Source organism: Eschscholzia californica, unplaced genomic scaffold (assembly GCF_041429995.1).
Source record: "Eschscholzia californica isolate CP2 unplaced genomic scaffold, dmEscCali1.0.p SCAF_1, whole genome shotgun sequence".
Classification (NCBI taxonomy): domain Eukaryota; kingdom Viridiplantae; phylum Streptophyta; class Magnoliopsida; order Ranunculales; family Papaveraceae; genus Eschscholzia; species Eschscholzia californica.
Window position 1 is genome coordinate 28,289,127 of NW_028238198.1, and position 14,175 is coordinate 28,303,301.

At 40.3% G+C, this 14,175-nt stretch overlaps 1 protein-coding gene and 1 long non-coding RNA gene across 2 annotated transcripts; both read right to left on the minus strand.

The window, feature by feature from the left end:
* Window positions 1-2,093: 2,093 nt before the first annotated feature.
* Window positions 2,094-8,223, minus strand: LOC147565765 (uncharacterized). Its single transcript, XM_086652270.1, has 2 exons — window positions 6,424-8,223; window positions 2,094-4,591 (listed from the first exon to the last, which is right to left on the minus strand). Exon 2 carries the CDS (start codon window positions 4,543-4,545, stop codon window positions 3,274-3,276), a length of 1,272 nt encoding a protein of 423 aa, XP_086508396.1. The 5' UTR covers window positions 4,546-4,591; window positions 6,424-8,223; the 3' UTR covers window positions 2,094-3,273.
* Window positions 8,224-12,470: 4,247 nt separating this feature from the next.
* Window positions 12,471-13,932, minus strand: LOC147565766 (uncharacterized). Its single transcript, XR_015230276.1, has 2 exons — window positions 13,182-13,932; window positions 12,471-13,083 (listed from the first exon to the last, which is right to left on the minus strand). It is a non-coding gene; the product is annotated as an uncharacterized LOC147565766 (long non-coding RNA).
* Window positions 13,933-14,175: the final 243 nt, after the last annotated feature.

Here is a 14,175-nt window from a genome sequence, read left to right on the forward strand (position 1 = left end):
TGTTGAAAATAAAATACATCAAAATTAGGAGGAAAAAAAACATGGTCTTAGGACCATTTGATATAGTCAATTACTATTGACCATGCCCCATAGTAAGTCAAGGTCACAAGAAGGCCAACATCACAAAACAAACTTTAAGCAAACTTCAGCTTTTAGTCCCACACCTTTGAGTTAGAAATAAAAGAAGCAAGGAGATAGGTTATATATAACCTCCTCATTTGCTTTGGAAGACATGTTTCTTTAAAGTCTAAAACTTTAAATAAGCTTCATCTATTAGTCCCACCTTGTTGGGATAAGGATAAAAGAAGCAAGAGGGAAGTTATATCTACCTATCTCTTCCATTGCATCCCAAAACAATGCTTGGTAAAAGCTAAAATTTTAAGTAATTGCATCCCAAAACAATGCTTGGTAAAAGCTAAAATTTTAAGTAACTCAAGCTCTTTAGTCCCACACCTTTGGATCATATAAACTTGTGTTGGTGATATGGTATGAAAAGGGTGTTTGGGTAGCAGCCTTCGGGTAGCTAACGGGCGGGTTATAGCGGGCGGATCTTCACGAACGGGTTTCGGACGGGTATTTCGGGCCGGGACTCGGATATGAGCTCTTGTCCGAGTCCCGGCCCATATAGCCCGAGCCATCGGGCCGGGTATACCCGGCTCGGGTAGCAATCGGTTTCGGGTGTAAACGGTCCGGGCGGATTTTGTTACACAAGGGTTCATCGAACTACACGATGATTCCGTCATCTCCATGCTGACTCGTGCGCCCACCATCCATGTCCGTCAGATTCTTAGGGGTGCTCGAAGCACCGAATCATATCTCACAGAAATCCGGAGCGCCGTCCTCAAATGACCGAAGGTGTACCATGACAACATCCCACCGTTGATCTTCTGTTCTGTGAACCAGCCACGTGTTGCTCAAAACATTAAGTTGGTCAACCAATTTTGATTTTAACCAAAACTTTGACATTGTCTATTTTTTGCATCCGGACTCCGATTTAACTTTCGTCTTCGCCATTGGGTTCGTCTTGGACTCTACTTTCATCCGAGCATCAATATTGCCAAATCACCAGACTATCATAATTACCAAAATGCCCCTAAGTGTGTCTTTCTCCCGTTTTTATCTATTTTCACACCGAACTCCGTAAAAGACACCTGGGAAAGCGAAACAAGCAATTCGTCAGAGTAACGGCTCGAAATAGACTAACTAGTCCAAATTAAGAGATCTAGATGGGACATTTCATGTCTCATCAGATACTTCTGTTTGGTTGAGTAGTCCTCGAGCAAACAAAATAAAATGAAAGCCTAACTCACTTTCGGAGGAATCCCGGTTGCATTTAGCATATGCAACAAGCCGTTAAACCCCTAGGTTACCCCTAGTGGACGAGTGTTGTCTCGTGAGGGTTTCCATAGATGACACCCACAAACATCGAGTTTCAAATACACAAGGGTCCAACAACCACATCATATATAAGCATGGTTCATATAATAAAGGGTTTAAGCATGTCAAAACATAATGAATCAAGTAAACAAGTTCATGTGAAAGCTAAAGACCTCTTCACTAATGATCTTACCCTAAAGTGCAAGTGTTAAACCATAATAAGCAACATCTATGTTCCGAAGTCACAAAGCCTTGATCCCTAGTTTAGTACATTTCGCCTCGACTTCGGCCTCACGGACATACACTCCAAATATGAAATCACTCAAGAATGGTTCGCTCATATGTGTGAGTGTGATCACTAACATGGACTCAACACATAAAAAGGGGTGAGGACAACATTTTGGAACGAATGATCTTCGAAAAGGAATTAGCCACTAAACGGAGTGGGGAAGCTCACTCACCCTTCTCACCCATTCTACCCCTCTAAGAATGCCTTCCAAAGGTTAACGGATACTAGAGATGGATGACGATGGAGGATTCCCGAGAATGTCGAACTCTTCATGATAGAACCTCTTAAGCACTTCCACATTCGTTTCTTGCTTCGAATACTTATTCATGAACATACACACAAACACACACATATATACAATCAAACCACTCACACAAAAGAGCTAACATGCTCAAACATACACATAAACCACTTTATTTCATTTCTCTTTCTTCTTCTTTTTTTTTTCATCACTTTTTTTTTTTCGCTTTTTCACTTTTTTTTTTCTTTTTTTTTTTCTTTTTCATAACACAAATACAATCAACCAAAACAAAATACAACACACACAACTCTATTCTTGCAATCAACTTTTTCTATTTCATACTTGCTTTGACATTCTTCATTCTTTCTTCTCATGTCTTCATTCTCGGGATATAAGATGATGGATGATGATGGAGTATCCGCCTCCCTCTAGTTGGCAATCTCATTGGGTTTCATGGACTACAAGGGCAAGGTTTATTCGCTATCCTAATGTCACTCCTAGTGGCTAAGGAAGTTGAGCACACGAGATCAAATGAGCTCTTTTAATAGTTACGAGGTTGAGTAGCTCTTCATTCTACTCGGAGTTAGCGCGGAAGAGTACACTCGAAGGACAATTTAGGCTTTGAGCTCTCACATGGGTTAAGTCTCCACTAATGACTACTCTAGGTCTCTTAGAGATGTTTCTTCTTCACTAAGATGTTACTCCCATAGTATAACACAAACACTCAAAGACTCGACTTTCATGCAAAGACCATTAGCAATCACAAAACCCATCAACTCGATACATATGCATCAACATTCTTAAAACTATCACTATAATCACATGCAAATCTACTCAAAATGTTCAAAATTTTTCAAATTTTGGCTAATTTGAACCCTTTTGTCTTTGAAACCCATGGTCATGCATTGGTTATGGTCATATCCCGCATCCCCAAACTTAAAACTAACATTGTCCTCAATGTTCTAAGCATACACTCACCAAAAGATAAAGAGGCACATCAATTTAAAGGGAAGAGTGGAGAGATATTACCATAACCGAAGGAGATAAAAGATGATACTACCAAGGCTCATGTATAACGAGGTTCCAAGTTAATGCCAAGCTCACGCCATCCCCAAACTTGGAACAAACCACGCCTTTAGAAGTAAAACATATAAGAAATGCTCCTAAAATATCCAAAACATAATAAGAATGAAGCACATAAAAAAGCAAGACCATATAAAATGACCACTCACGCGGGATCACTCGATTGCATTTAGCTATGCAATTAGCCTTTGATTCTCTTGTTTTCACACAAGAGCACGAGTTATGTCTCGCGGAGGGTTTCCAGAGATGCTACCCACAAACATCAAGACCCATCTTAATCGGCTTAACGATCATATAGTAAAAGCCGGAAGATTTGGGGGTCAACCCAAAGAAAGCTATATACAAAATCTAATCGTCTCACAAAAATATACGAGCTATAACGTGCAAGTGAGACGATAGAAGAAAATAAGCCATCCCCAAACTTAGTGGATGCACGGTCCACTAAGGTAGCATAAATGCTAGGGCTGACGACTAGGAAGTCGTCATAAGGATCGACATATAAGTGAAGTGAGAGGAGGTCAGTCGAAGGCAAGAAGTCAAACTCAAGCTTAGTGGATAAAACATCCACTAAGTCCCTAGACATGCTAGGGATGACGTCCGAAGTGTCCCAAAAGGGGTCAACAACCGAGTCTGAGATCATGTGGAAGGTCGAACTAGACTCTAAGGGTAAGGCAATATGCTCGGGGACCAAGTCAAGGTCCATAATTTCCTTAGGTAAGTAATCCAACAAGCTATCCGCTATATCTTCAACTACTATGTTATCGACATCCTTAAAGGCATCGGGAGCCTCAAAGTTGGTTGCAACACCTTCACTTCTACATAACTCATCCAAGTAATCACAAGTGCTAAAAATTGGAAAGTTCAATAACGTGTGATCCCCAAACTTGGTCTTAGAGCTATCATCCTGAACATTAAAATCTAATGTAATCTGATCATGGTGAGATGACAATGGTCGAGGGGGTGAGCAACAAGGGTCATCGGTCTGTTCAATCTCAAATGGTCTACCAGGAGCTTCATCGACATTTAACTTAAGACTAGAGTTAGGTGTATTACCCTCACCATCATTCATAGTCTCTTCTTGAGTTTGGGGTGCGCAAACCCCTTCCTCGTCGACGATAGGCTCTGACTCAAGTCTATCAACAATTTTGAGAATCCGTTCCGTGATCTCCGTTATATCTCGATTAAATCTAGTTTGGTACTCTAAAATTGCTTGGAGAGTGTCTTCAGACATCTCCTCGTAATAAGGCACATGAGTATAACTAGACGAAGACTCTCGCGGAACACGGATCATGGGACAACACTCGGTCAAATGGTCTAAGCTCGCACAAATAGCACAAACCGGACTAATGGTCTCCATGATCCTTTCTTCACTACCTTCATGTGAATACATAGACTCGACTCTTTGATTAGAATCTTCGAGTCGGGAAATGTTATCACTATGTGAACCGTTCATATATGCTTGTCGATAGTCACGAAGACTTCGACGTGGTCGATTAATACTAATAGAACTACGGTTATCATCAAATGACAAATCCATACATGAAGGTGTTGTCATCCCAAATTCTTGTCGATAGTCTCGAAGACTCTTACGGGGTTGATTACTGATGGGCCTAAAAGGTTACCTTAAAAGGTCTCTACCCGCAAGTATACGGGCGTCAAGTAATAACCCGGTAAGACCGGGATCGATCCAAGAAGATAGGAAGGTAATACGAATATCGAGAAAGTCTAGCCCACCGGTCTAGGTGTCACTGAACTCAGACTAAAATCGAAAAGATAATAAGTTGGGTTTTTGGATTGATTTCAATTAAATAAACAAATAAGGCTAACTAAACTAAAAGCAATAGGTGAGAGAGATTCGGGAAGAGTCGAGCAAGAATCGAATGAGAGGGATACTTCGATCCACAAAATCGATAGTGACTAGTACTAATGATCTATAAGAATGAAAAGCTAGTTAACTTCACCAATTTACTTGGATTGGTCAACGAACTCTTGGTTTAACTCAGATTCCAGTCCATGAACGGTCTAAAAACCCGGAAGATTTTATCATTAAAAGCAATAAAACTCTTTGTCACATCAAAACATGTTTCACGAGTATCCGACTGCAAAGCTAGCTAGACATGGCGATACAAATAATAAACGGGAATAAAACAAAGAAAGACACGAGTTAAGGTGAGAATCTCCCTATTCCGATGAGGCGCGAGACTAAGATCGACGGGAAATATAAGTGTTCAAGTGCTGTCGATCTCCCTGTAACAGAATGCAGGGGTCCCCTTAACAGTGTATAATAGGTGTCCTCTCAGCAGAACTTGACCTCCCCTTAACAGAGTGTCATCTTCTTCCTATCAAACCAAATCCACCATGAAAGCTTTAAACCAAGCTTTCTCTCTCTATAAAATCAACACCAAATCCAAAGAACACACAACCAAATGACAAGGGAATCAAACCAAAGTTATCTCAATTAAATCACCACAGTTTCCGGCCAAAAGGATGGCCGGAACACCACAAACAAGTCCGGCCAAGAGTAAGTAGTTCCGGCCAAGAACAGTCCCGAGTTATTGTATCTGTCCCGAGCTATTGTAGGCCATCCCGTGCTGCTGTTGTTGCGGCTAGACCGAGCTAACTTGCTGCTTCAAAGATGTCGTCCTTCTTCAACCCGAGCTACACCCAAGCTGCTCCAATGGTGGTCTTCTTCAACCCGAGCTTCTTCTCTGTACCGTGAGCTGTTGTTCAAGAGAAGCTAGCTGCTGTGAAGGCTGATCCCGATCTGTTCTTCAAGTGCCCGTGCTTTAGATGTGCCGGCCGGCCAAAGCTATGGCCGGCGGCTACTTCCTCTCACTTCCTTTCCTCTTTCTCTCCAAACCCTAAAAACTTGAATGTAGAAGATGACCTCCTTTTCCCAGACTTGTCTTATTTCTTCATTGAATTAAAGGCCCAAAAGACTAAAGACTTGGTCCATCTTCTTTGACTTGGGCCAGACTAGGGGTGCTCATAAAACTTCTAATTGTCCTTTCTCTTGTGAACTTTTGGGCTGCTCATTTAGAAATCAAGGGTGTGCCTTCATAATTTTCTCTACATCCTCTAATTTCCAGAAAAGACAAAAGTACCCTCAAACTTATTACTTCCGTAATTTCTTCGTCCGAACTCCGATTAAACTTCCGTCTTCGCCGTCGGACTCACCATTGGCTCCACTTTCCATTTAACCTCTAAATTTCACAAAATGACCAAAATACCCATGGTTCCCTCTCCTTCCGATCTCTTCCACATGAGACGAAAATGTGACGAATTGCTTCGTTTTATTCCGAATGTAATGCCAAACTCCAAATAAGCTTCCTAACAAGAAAAACACATAAATTATTAGAAATAAAACCCGAAACGAACTAACTCATCCAAGTTAAGTGATCTCAATGTGGTATTTTAACGCCACATCAATTACCCTCATGCCCATAATCCCTAAAACCATATTCATGACGAGTCTGACCGATTCCATACATCCGTCGATATTCACCCATGGTCATCCTAGGTCGGTCAGACTCAACTCGCCTATTCCTATCACTAGTCGGATCATTCCTATGTAAGTTTGAGTAGTCCTGATGACTTGTAGATGGTCGACTAGTGTTGGAAAGAGTTCGCATAAGGTCATTCTCATCAAATGACCAACTTGCCATGATCTTACAATGTTCAAGGATACTAACACACAATCGCAAAATGGGACAAACACTTATAGACTAACAATCACACACAAGTAAAAAGGAAGAGATAGAATTTGATACTATCGAGTGCTCCTCTCCTTTCGTTCGCCTTTTCCTTGGCTTCTCGATTCCTTCCTTTTCCTTCGCCTTTATGTCACTTTTGGCTCTTTTCTCGAAAACGGTACCTAAAAAGAAGATAAAAAAAACTACAAAAATAAATAAAGAAAAATCGTCTAAGAAAGCACTAACACAAGACTAATGAACAAAACAACGAACGCTATCCTAACTACTAAACCTATCCCCGGCAGCGGCGCCAAAAACTTGATGCACCCGAAAAGGTTGCACACCCAAGTGGAGGTATCAAGTAGTAATCCGGCAAAGCCGGGATCGATCCAAGGATAGGAAGGTAGCTTGGATATCGAAGGGTCTTATCCCTCGGTCTAGATATTAAAAGTTAACTTAGACTAAAAAGGAAAGGAAACAAAGATGAATAAGGGGTTTTAGGTTGAAAGAGTAACAAAAAGAATAAAGCGAGTAAAACTAACTAAACAATAAATGTAAATGGGCAAGAGAGATTCGAGAGAAGAGTTGGAGGAACAAGAGTCGGGAGACGGTAAGACTCGATTCGGGCAACAAATAAGCGAGAGAGGTGTCGAAGTCCGGAAATCCATAATGATAATCCTACGACTACGTATGATCCAATCTAATGTGTCGAAGTATAATCGATGTTCGACTCCTAAAGTAGATGTTTCTAAGTACTACGTATATCCGGAGATCATACCTAGTCAAACAAACGTCTAATTCGGTTAATCCCGAGTCATCGAAAGTGTCGTCTAGTCGCCTAACTATGTGAAGTGCATGACAAGACACATGAAAATATGACTTAGACTACGATCGATATCGAATACTTCGTTTCGTCTATTAACTATGCGAAGTGCTTGACAAGACACATGAAAATACGATCAAAACGATAATCGAATCAAATGAACATCAATTCATAATCAAAACATCAAATCATATCAAACATAATCACAAATTCATCACATTTCATCTCATATAATCGACACACTTGATTTAGCTAACATGGTGAATAAGTAATAAATGAAAAGAAGATGATGAGAAATCCCCCTTTTTCGATGTGGCTCGAGGCTAGGTTCGTCGAGAAAAATGAGTCTCTAAGTATAGTCGATCTCCCCGTAGCAATTTCCTGGATTTCCCTTTAATAGTGAACTTTGGGTGTCCCCGAGTAAAAATCAGATTTCCCCATAGCACCCATCATCATCTTCTCCATCTCAAGAACATCCACCATTAAAGCTTCACCAAGCTCTCTCTCTCTAGAGATTTTTCACCCAAAATCAAATCAAACTACATGGGAAGATAGATCAAGACATGGGGAGTAAAAGCCCTATGGTTTCGAATCAAAAAAAGTTGCCGGAAACCCTCGAAAAATCCGGTCAAAGAAACCCTAGTTCCGGCCAACCCTAGATCCGGCCATGTGCACACTGTCGACCCCTTCCATGCGATGTCCGAGCAACCCGAGCACGTTCCCATGCCAACCGAGCTATGCCTTGAAGGCCCGAGTGTGCAGCAGGTCGCGTCCTTGGAGCAGCTCGGGCTGCTGTTCCGAGCAGCAGCAGGTCGCATCCTTGGAGCAACTCGGGCTGCTGTTCCGAGCAGCAGTAGGTCGCGTCCGAGTAGCTCTTGTGGTGCCGTTCCCGTGCTCCCATGTCCGAGCTCTTGTGGTGCCGGCCAACTTGGCCGGCACCCTCCTTCTCTCTCTTTCCTCTAACTCAAACCCCCTTGCTTTTGGTGGTGAAGAAGATGATAAACCCTAGAAAACCCAAGCTTTCTCTCTCCTCCTCCCTAGTTTGTGTATTGTTAGAATGATGAATGATGAAGCACATGAATAGTGTCTTGACCCTCTCTTTTTACTGAAACCCTAGACAAGTCAAGACTTGACTTTGACTCAAACTTGAGTCCATCAAGAGGGTGCCTCCAAAATCTCTTCCTTCTTTCATCTTCTTTGGGCTTGGGTTTAAGACTTGGGCTTTTAATCTTCACTTGGAAATCAAGGGGGGTGCCTTCATAGAATCTTTGTTTTAAGACCGAACCTCGACTTCTTTCTTTCACAACTTCCCCGTCCGAACTCGGAATTGACTTCCGTTTTCACCGTTGGACTCGTCTTTGACTCCTCTTCTCATATGATTTGCTTGAAGTCCTTTTCTCTCATTTTGGGCACATGAAATGATAGTGATAATTCGCTCCCTTTATTCCGAATTAGGTTCTTTATTCCAAATATGGTACCTAAACAAGAAAAACACATAAAATGTTATTGATAACACTCGAAAATGACTAATTAGTCTAAGTTAGGCTCTCCAAATGTGACATTTTCATGTCACATCATTGAGCTTCAGAGAGGAGATGATTAATTCTCTCTGATTTTTCATTCCATGGAGAGATTAATATGATAATGGTCTCTCTCTCTAATACTTTATGGTTTTGTTGAGCGACCAAGAGGATGAGCCCCCGACTGAGAGATCCCTCCATAAGTTGATGAATGTGACGTCCCGTGTCCCAAAATAGACACGACCACGCCTCGGTAATTCACAGACGAGACAAAAAATCCGGCAAAGTCTCCTTTGTAAATCGAACTAGTCGTACCTGTAAAACCTGTCATGCAAACCATACATTCGCATATACAAGAAAAATAAACTAAAGCGGAAGCTAAACAAACTCAACTCAGTTTCGGGTCGAAACCCGAACCAGAAAACAAAATACAAAAGCCTCTTACACATCGATACAACTTATAAACAACTCTAAGTGTTATATATATACATATTCGAGCTCAGTTCTGCAATAACTACATAACTTTAAAATAATGGAAAGCCAATAAACGAAAACCAAAGAAAATGACGCAACACCTCTAGCCTCGTCAGACAAGATCATCGGCTGGAATACAACTCCGCCTCGAGGCTACGACAAAGCACCTGTACACTAACAACTGGTAGCGGGTCAGAATACTCACCGACACGAGTTATTCTGGTAGAAGACCAATCCAAAATCCATCACGTTTTCAAAAGTTCATTTAATAAGTTGTAAACATCATGACAAAACGAGTTATCAAACCAATTACCATATATACTATATACAAAACCATTTTCCTTAATCTTACAAGCAATAGCAGTGATTAGCTGCCCACCCATGGGGCGCTCCCAATAAGAGGAGAGTTCCTCAAGAGAGCCTAGAGTGCGTTAGATAGTACCAACCAATTTAGGCACTAGCTAGCTAATGCATTATGTCTCCTCGAGAAAGAGACTTACCCCTAGCCAGTAAGCCCCTCTCCCACTAAGGCAGCCATAGCTTTGAGTACGATTTTAATATAGAAGAAGGTCGGTTCTGATTTTTCCCCCAAATAGGCGAAATTCAGTTTCGGTCCTTGGTTTTGTCTTGACTGCAAAATACCCCCAAATTGAACTCTTTGCTGATTTAGTCCCTCTTTTGATTTGACCTAAATGTCAAATAGTCCCTAAACCAACCTTTCAAAACACGGGATGCATGTTACAATGAGGCTCTCTTTTATATCAGAGAGAAAATATTTCCCTCTCTAAAGATCACAACCACCCCTCGAATCCTCTTCAATCTCCAGCTCTCTCTTATCTTTGTTTCTCAGTTGAGAGAAAATCTCCAACTCTCTTCTTTCTGTTTTAAAGATAAAGAAATATCTCTTTCTCTCTCTAAAGCAATGTAACAACCGATATTCTTTCTATGATTTCTCTCCATAAATTGAAATGGAAAATCTCTTCTCATCTTCTTTCCTTCTCGGTTTTGTAGTCTCTCTTCTAATTTCCTTCTTTGCTATGTTTTATTCTTCTTTCCAAAACAGTTGGAGAAGATAAGAGGGAAGAGAGATTCAAACGCGTGATTGCTGGTTGGAATTTTTGGGAGTGATTCTGCGTGACAGGGTCTACTGGATTAAAATGCACCGACAGAGTGATAGCCGTCAGATCCGAAAGGGAATACTGCGTTCTTCAGATATGCACGAGGGGTACCGCAGCTTGGATGCGCGGAGTACTAAATCAAATTCTCGAGAAAATCCCAAGCACCGTCCTCTTTAGCCCGAAATTGTACCACCCGCACATCTCACCGTCCATTTTTTTTCTACAACCCGCCACGTGTCCTTCTCGAATTCTGGTCAACTAGATATGTCCAAAAGTTTGACTTGCTCTAATTTCCTCTCCCGGACTCCGATTCGACTCTTGTTTTCGCCCACGAGTTCGTCTTGAACTCTAGTTTCATCCGGGTATCACTATTTGCCAAAATTTCTATAACACCATAATCTCCAAATTACCATAATACCCCTAGGTGTGCATTTCTCCCGTTTTTATCGTTTTTTCGCATCGACCTTCGTAAATGACACCCATTCAAGTGAAATAATCAATTCATCAGAGTAACTGCTCGAAATAGACTAACTACCCCAAATTAAGAGATTCAAATGAGGCATTCCCCGAAGGTCATACCAGGTTGGTTAGGCTCAACTTGCCTATTCCCCTCGTTAATTTGTTGATAATCTCTTAGAAACATACCAGGTCGGGTGATGACGGGTCCCTTAAGATCAAGGTCATCATCGTCAATAGGGTGCGTCCAACCATTAGAGTAACGTGTCATGATCTCTAAAATATTCAAAATGGTAAGACACGATCACAGGGTGAGAATTGACACTTATGTAACTAAACTTGACTCCTTTCTTTTGGTCCAATTTTTGTTTTTCAAAACTAAAGAATCACTACGAAGAACCTATAGGAGAGCAAACACAATCAGGCTGACTCCACCAAGCAACCTAAACAAAATCTAGCAACTGATGGGCCTAGAAAGTTTCCTAAATAGGTCACCACCCGCAAGTATACGGGCGTCAAGTGATAATTCCGGTAAGACCGGTTCGTTCCTCAGAGACTAAGTGAAACCTATTCTAAGACTTGGAAGTAACTCGGTTTTGTTTGAAAATTGGTTTTTGTGGTTTTGGTGATAAAATAATAAAGAACAAAATAATAAAACAAATAATGATACAAGGAACTCAAATGGGGGGAGATGACCTAGGGTGTCTGGAATCCACCAAATAACTCACTTTTAAACACATGAAATCAACTGACTAATTCTCTCGTTTTATAACTCAGAATTTCGGATAATGAACTATCCTAATTCCGGGAGATGTTTTCGATAAAATCGGTTTTTAACTCATGATTGTAATTGTCTTATTTAAAAAATGAATTTCTAAACTACTATCTATCAATCAATAAGTATGTATCGTCAAAGGATTTAACCTAAGCACGATACATCAAACCTAAAAGCATAGATAGTGAAAAGATAATCGACTTGACAAATTAAACAATTTAAACATTAAATCACATTCAAAGAATTAACCAAATAACTCGTGTTTCTAAAAGGTCGAATATGGTTTCATCATCAACCCTAGATTGAGAGTCTTAGCTAATCATGATCAAAGATTAAAATCAATATGAAGAATAAGAGAAAATGGAAGGAAAACAGAACTTTTCTCACTTATTTTCCACTGGCAGCCAAACGCACCCTTAAGGAGAATAATTTTCTCGTCTTCTCCGAAATACTTTCCCTCTGGGAAAATTATTTTCCAAGTATTTTACTCTATCTCTCTTCTGTTTCTCTCTTTCTACTTTCTGAAAACTCTCTTTCTGAACTCTTCCTTTCTCTCTCTATAACCCTCTGTTTCTTTCTTTCTCTCACAAAAATCAGAAAACAGTAGAAGAAGAAGAAAAGATGATGGACACTGTTAAACCTCTTGATTACAATTTTCTCTATCAATCTCTTTACAACCACTCTCTCTCTCTATTAATCTCTCTTTTCTCTCACAAAAAAGAAAAGATTACAGAAGATAAAGAAGTTACAATAAAAGATGATGGTGCTCTGTTTCTCTTTCTCTCTCTCTGATTTTTCTGTTAGTTGAGCTTTTTGAGAGGATTCGACCTCCCAAGATGAGATGTTCTTCTGCTCTGTTGTCTCCCTGTTTTTATATTGAAAGTTTCAAATCAAGCTCCTCTGATTTCTATTGATTTCTCTCTTAGAAAAAATATTTTGAAATCATCTCTCTCTCTAAAAATATCCAGCCAAGAGCTCTCTGTTATCTTTCTTTCCATTAAGCTCTCTCTCAAACATGAAATATCCAGCTACCCCTCTTCAATCTTCTCTCTACTGTTTCTAAACTTGAAGAAAATAAATCAATCTTTCCCTTTGTTCTTATCAAGATAAGGAGAGAAAATCTTCTCTGAAAATATATCACTCCATCTCCTTGTCAAGAGATCTTCAGATCTCTCTCAAGATTTCTGAAAATCTTCTCTTCAATCATTCTTAAAATTCAGCCCTTAATCACATCTCTATAACAATATCAATCAAGCTCCTTTCCTATTTCTAAAGAAAATTTCTAATAACCTTCTTCAACCAACTCTATCAAAGATTTTATCTCCTTAATCACATCTCTGTCAAAGATTCAATCAAATTTCCTTCCTCATCGAATCCCTATTTCCTTCTCTGTTTCATTCACACAGTTTTCTTTTTCTTTGTTTAAGGTTCGGTTTAAAATTATAGAGAGAAGATATCATGGGTGTGGGTTGTAGATGAGATAAAAAAAAGGAAAGAATAGATCCCAACCTTTTAGGTTCAGCCAACGTGTATTTGCTGGGAAGGGGAGACGATTTAGTAGTTCATGGAGCAATATATTAAGTTGCAACGCAAGCCAAGTTCACGTGAATAGCATTTCGGCCATTAGATGCTCCCTAGTACACGGTGATATAATGCAGCAGGTTACGTGGAATCAAGGACTCCAAAAATCCCAATGTGCACTATTCTTGTGACAGAAAATAGCCCACACACGATTAGCTCTGTACACGTGTCCCTGTAGCAGGTTTTGTCAACTCTGTTTTACTAGAACTTTGACCTGGTCAAACTTTCCCGTCTGGACTCCGATTCGACCTCTGTTTTCGCCCACGGGTTCGTCTTGGACTCTACTTTCATCCAAGTATCAATATTTGTCAAAATTTCCTGAATCCCCAAATGACCAATTTGCCCTTTTGTGCGTCTTTCTTCCGTTTTTAACCATTTTTCACACCGAACTCCGTAAAAGATCCCTGGAAAAGAGAAACACATAATTTATCAGAGTAATTGCTCTAAATGGACTAACTAACCCGAGTTAAGAGATTCAGATGGGACATTTTCATGTCTCATCAGCAACCAGTTGATGGTTTGTCAGATTCACCCTAAAATCTAGACACCCTCTTACTTCGTAACAAAGCTTGAACTATACTGTTTATGAGGGTTACTCCATCCAAGTACTACGGTCAAACAACTCTCGGAGACGACCAACGATGAACGTTGTGATAGTCGTCCTTCCTGGTAACGTTTCCTCTTCTCGAGGCGACCTTATAAAGAGTTGAGTGACACTTTTCTTTTAGGAATGCCCAAATAAAAAT